The sequence below is a fragment of the Merops nubicus genome, unplaced genomic scaffold (genome assembly GCF_000691845.1).
Source record: "Merops nubicus isolate BGI_N331 unplaced genomic scaffold, ASM69184v1 scaffold42088, whole genome shotgun sequence".
Classification (NCBI taxonomy): domain Eukaryota; kingdom Metazoa; phylum Chordata; class Aves; order Coraciiformes; family Meropidae; genus Merops; species Merops nubicus.
Window position 1 is genome coordinate 1 of NW_008627110.1, and position 4,558 is coordinate 4,558.

At 45.6% G+C, this 4,558-nt stretch overlaps 1 protein-coding gene across 1 annotated transcript in view; it reads left to right on the top strand.

The window, feature by feature from the left end:
* Positions 1-3,779: 3,779 nt before the first annotated feature.
* The window catches only part of CSTB (cystatin B (stefin B)), a gene marked incomplete at its 5' end in the record, with an annotated part of 966 nt that continues 187 nt past the window's right edge, over positions 3,780-4,558 (top strand). Inside the window, one exon of the mRNA XM_008946209.1 lies at positions 3,780-3,881. Coding sequence (XP_008944457.1) covers positions 3,780-3,881 — 102 coding nt within the window. The remainder of the gene's footprint in view (positions 3,882-4,558) is intronic.

The following is a 4,558-nucleotide window of genomic DNA, read 5'->3' on the forward strand; positions in this document are numbered from 1 at the left end:
GCAGGCGCTGAACGCCCCGCTCGGCCCCGGCCCCTGGGCGGGCGTCGCCGGGGGCCCAGGTGCTTTTCGGCTAAGCTGCCAGCGGAGACGTTTTTCCCGCCCCTCGGTTTAAAAGCAGTAAGGCTGAGAGAGTGGTGTGGAAGCTTACTGAGCAGTCACTGGCTCTCTGGAGCTCTCCCTGGCCCTGCTTAGCCTTGTGTAGTTTATTGACTCCAGGCAGAGCAGCTTCAGCATTTGAAGAGGACATTTTGGAGGGGTTTAGAGAGGAGCGGTAGGCAGCGTTGAGCACTCAGGGAGAGCTGGGGTGCCTTCAGCTCCAGTCCTGGCTGTGCAGGTGGTGTCCTACCTTCCAGCATCGGTACAGAGCTGCTGTCTACATCCTAGCTCTAAAAGGCCCATTTTCTTGAGCTTGAGGAAGGAGCTGAAATGGTTTTTGCAAAGTCTAAACCATGTAGTCGCACGGTGGGGTGTTTTGTTTGTTTGTTTGTTTGTTTGTTTTGTTTTGTGAGGGAAATAAGCAAGAAAACTGCTGCTTCTGCTATTCCCCAACACAGAATTCAGCTCTAACCATTGCCAGCTCCAAATCCTGATATTACAGTAACTTAAATTACTGCCCATGTTAATGGTATGTTTGCTTCTGCTCAAAAAATGCCAATGTAGAACTAAGTTCTTCTTTCGGAGCACACAATCTTGTTTCAGTCATGGGAACTCAAGTTCCTTCTGCTTTTTGGCTTTAGCAGTTAGGGTGTGTCAAGCCAGGAAAGAAGGATGAAGGACGAGCTCCAGCTTCTCATGCTGTTTGTCATTGTCCGGATAAGTTCCTCAGGCTGCAGCAGTTTCTAAACACGGGGAACACTCGAAAGGCTCACCAGTCACTGAAATTAACACAGCTCGTAGAAACTGATGATTCTGCATTTTTTTAGACAGAGAGATGTGCATCTTCTAAGTGCTGACCTGAGTTTGCAGTAATTACCAACATTATTTGGAACTGCTGAGAGAGTCAGTTATTGTTTTGACCAGGAAAGGTTACATGTCGTGTTAAAGGTAATGCAGATATGCATTTAATGTTGTACATGGACTGAAAACTAGGTTTGAAATCTTGACTTTCTATTCTGTGGCAGACTGCAGTGGTTTAGTAATCCAAAAATAAGATAAAAACAAAACCCAGCTGGATTCATAAGTAAGCAGAATTAACCCGAATCTGGCATTTTCATTTAAATTACTTAAATATTTCAAAGGTTTTTGAGCTTGTTCTAACTGTCAGTTTAAATAATTTAATGAAACACAAGTGGGAAGACCCAAACCTGAAAATTGCCCATGCACTACAGATCGTGAAGGAAATGTTAGTTTTGTTAAATCAAGGTGGGCTTCTCAAACTGTTTGGTTTGCTTAAAATCCAGTCTTTGTGAAGATTTGTTAGAACCTGCCAGTTCGCTTGCCATAAATACGTTTCCTGTTCCTGCTTTTCCAGTTCTCGCCTCCATTGTGTTGTTGCAAAAGAATCGTAGCATGGGCTCGATCGTGCTCAGATTTATGGCTCTGGCAAGTAGTGGTGCTCACCCAGAGCAGGTACAGCGTGAGACAGAGCAGGACAGCTACCTTCCAACTGTCTGGCTTAGGACTCCCACAGGAACTGCCTCTCCATGGCAAGGATTTCCACCCAGACCTGTTCAGCCTTTGGCTTCTCACTGGCAGCTGTGGCAGAGGTTAGTCAGGGGGATTTTGAACCATCTGCGTTTTAGTAACTGCTGTGGGAGTAATCGAACAGGCCATGCAGAACAGTGAAAAACCTCCAGGGCATGATGATTCAGTGACTGATTCAGTGATTGTTTGGGTGAGAAGGGACTGCACCTCCTGCCCAGCACAGGGTCAGCAGCCCCAGACTGCTCAGGCAGGAAACTGAGGATGGAAACTGCACAGCTTCTCTGGGCAACCTGCTGTACTGCATCAGTGTCCTCAGGGGGAAATTTCTTCCTTGTATCCAGTCTGAACCTCCAGTTTCCATTTATGACCATCATGTGTCATTCTCCTGCCATCACTCTTCAGTAAAGAGCCAGGTACTGGAAAGCTGTCCTCAAAGCCTTCTGCAGGCTGAGCCTCCTCTCCTCGCAGCATGAGAGCTCCGGCCATCTGACCTCACAGTGGCCCTCCACTGAGCTCACTGCAGTTTATTCACATCTTTCTGGTGTTGGAGGAATGCAGCATTCCCTGTGTTCTCTGATAAGTAAAGGGCAATAATCACTTGCCTCCCTTTTCTGGCTAGGCTCCTGCTGATGCAGCCCAGTGTGCCCAGTAACCTCTGTTCCCAGCAGGGCACAGTGCTGGCTCGTGCTGAGCGCACTGCCCACCAGGACCCCAGGTCTAGACCGAAGTCATGAACTCGCCAGGTGGGCTGGTACCGGCTCTTTCAGAGAGTATGACTCTGGGCTCTCCCTCCCCACACTGAACCAGCATGCCCATTTGTCACATGCTGTGGTGAGTCATTGCCACAAAAACTCCCTGACAAGCTTGCAGCCACATGTGACTCTGAGCTATCCACAGTCGGGGAGCCCAGTGTTCAGCTTGCTGGTGGAAATGCAAAATGGGCTGAGACAGGCCAGTTTTGAGATGTAAGAAACAAACCCTTGCACAGCACCTAGGATTTCTAAGGGAGCACGGGACAGGTTGGGGGAAACTTAGGTCAGCCCTCTTCCTTGCTTCTTAAAACTTGTAACAGTAGCTCTAGTGATGGAAACTGAACCCACTTGCTCCATCCTCTGACTGGGGAGCACCTGAGTAGTGGCAAACTGGCACTTGTTTTTCCCCCAACGAACTGGGTGGGATTCAGGCAGGAGAGCAAATGTATTTATTCCCCTTGAATTTTGGAAGAAGGGGAAGTACACCACATAGCTGGAAAGAGAAGAATCTACTCGCTGCTGGTACTGTTGCACTTGGAGCAAAGGGAGGGGCTATGAAATGATGCAGCACAGGAGGTAAGGCCCAGGTAGAACTGCACTTAGAGCTTTCATGATGTAATAGAGAGCCAAGTGTGACAGAGAAGAGCTGCAACTCATATGAGTTCATGCATCCTTCTGGGGTATGGGACAAGTTATTCTGACTTCTTGAGCACTGTTTTTACACTCTGGAAACCAGGATGATAAGTCAGAAGGCTTTATGGTTCACTTATTTTTTTAAAAATATTTGCAGTTCGAAAACTTCTGGACACACTGGAAGAACTGTCAAATAAGTTTTGTAAAATCTCAGGCTTGGGTAGTTTGCTTTCTAAGCTTGATTTTTGGATGTCTGTCTGTTCTGTGGTGCTGGCTCTGTAACTTCTGAATTTGGAAAGGGTAGTAATGTTGAAGATGGCCTTTTTCTTTGTAAGAATGACGTATATTAAAAACTTCTGTTTAAAAAGACCTATTGCATGTAGATACTGAACCACTCCACTTTTGTCCTTAGATGCACAAGTCAGAAAGGGAAGCTGAGACATTGACAGAGGAAATAATTTGTCACAGTAAATCTTTTAGCGTGCCCACACAGTTCTCCTGTGGAGGCTTCTGACTTGGTGTCAGTCTGTCTTGTCTTTGGCACCTGTCTAGATTTCTGGTCTTGCTTTAACACAAAATTGAATGTTACTCCTGTTAATCTTTTAATAACTTGGAAAAGCAGGACCACTCTGCCTAGTAGGGATTCAGCAGCAGTGACTGGAGGGTACTGGGGCACATAGATAGTGTGAACACCAAGTCCTGAATACTTGAATCTTGCATCAGTCTTTACTAACCTATTGTTTTCTTAAGGTGAAACCTCAGCTAGAAGAAAAAGAAGGGAAAACCTTTGATGTCTTCACTGCAGTGGAGTTTAAAACTCAGGTGGTTGCTGGAACAAACTACTTCATCAAGGTAGGGTACACTGGGCAATGACACTTTTTTTTAAAATTAATGTATAATATTGGGAATGGTGTTTTAGTTTTGCTTACCTACAGAGGGATGCGTTTGATTTGGCCTTCATAAGGAAAAAATCTACGTTACAAAAAATCCATGTGCCCTGACATCCCAGCCCATCTCCCTTCCTGTATGAAATGAGATAAGAGTACTTCTCTGTTTTTGTAATGATTTTTACTTTTCAGTTATTTTGTGAAACTTGGTTTGCAGGATAATCACACATCCGTGATGTTGAGCACTAACACTGCATTAAGTGAAATCCAGATGTGTAATGATACAATGGAGTATCAAACCTGCTCTGACCCTGCCCGTAGTGATGCACAGGCAAAACCCAAGCAACAGTAATCAAAGCACTTCAGTGCTTGCTGTGCCAGATAAGATTAGAGCATTTTGCATGTATTTAATACATTAATCACTTCTGTGCAACTCCAGTTCCCTACCTCCCTGTCTCAGGCACAGGAAGGGTTAACAAGCATAGAAGGATTAGGTGGCATTTCCATAGGCATGACTCCCATCCTGGTCTAAAACAAGACCACACCTTCTGAGGCGATGTTTTGGTTTGTTTGTTTGTTTTGTATCACCTCTCTGCTTCTTTGTGCTCAGAAGACACCAGTTTATACCAGCCCTCCTGCTGA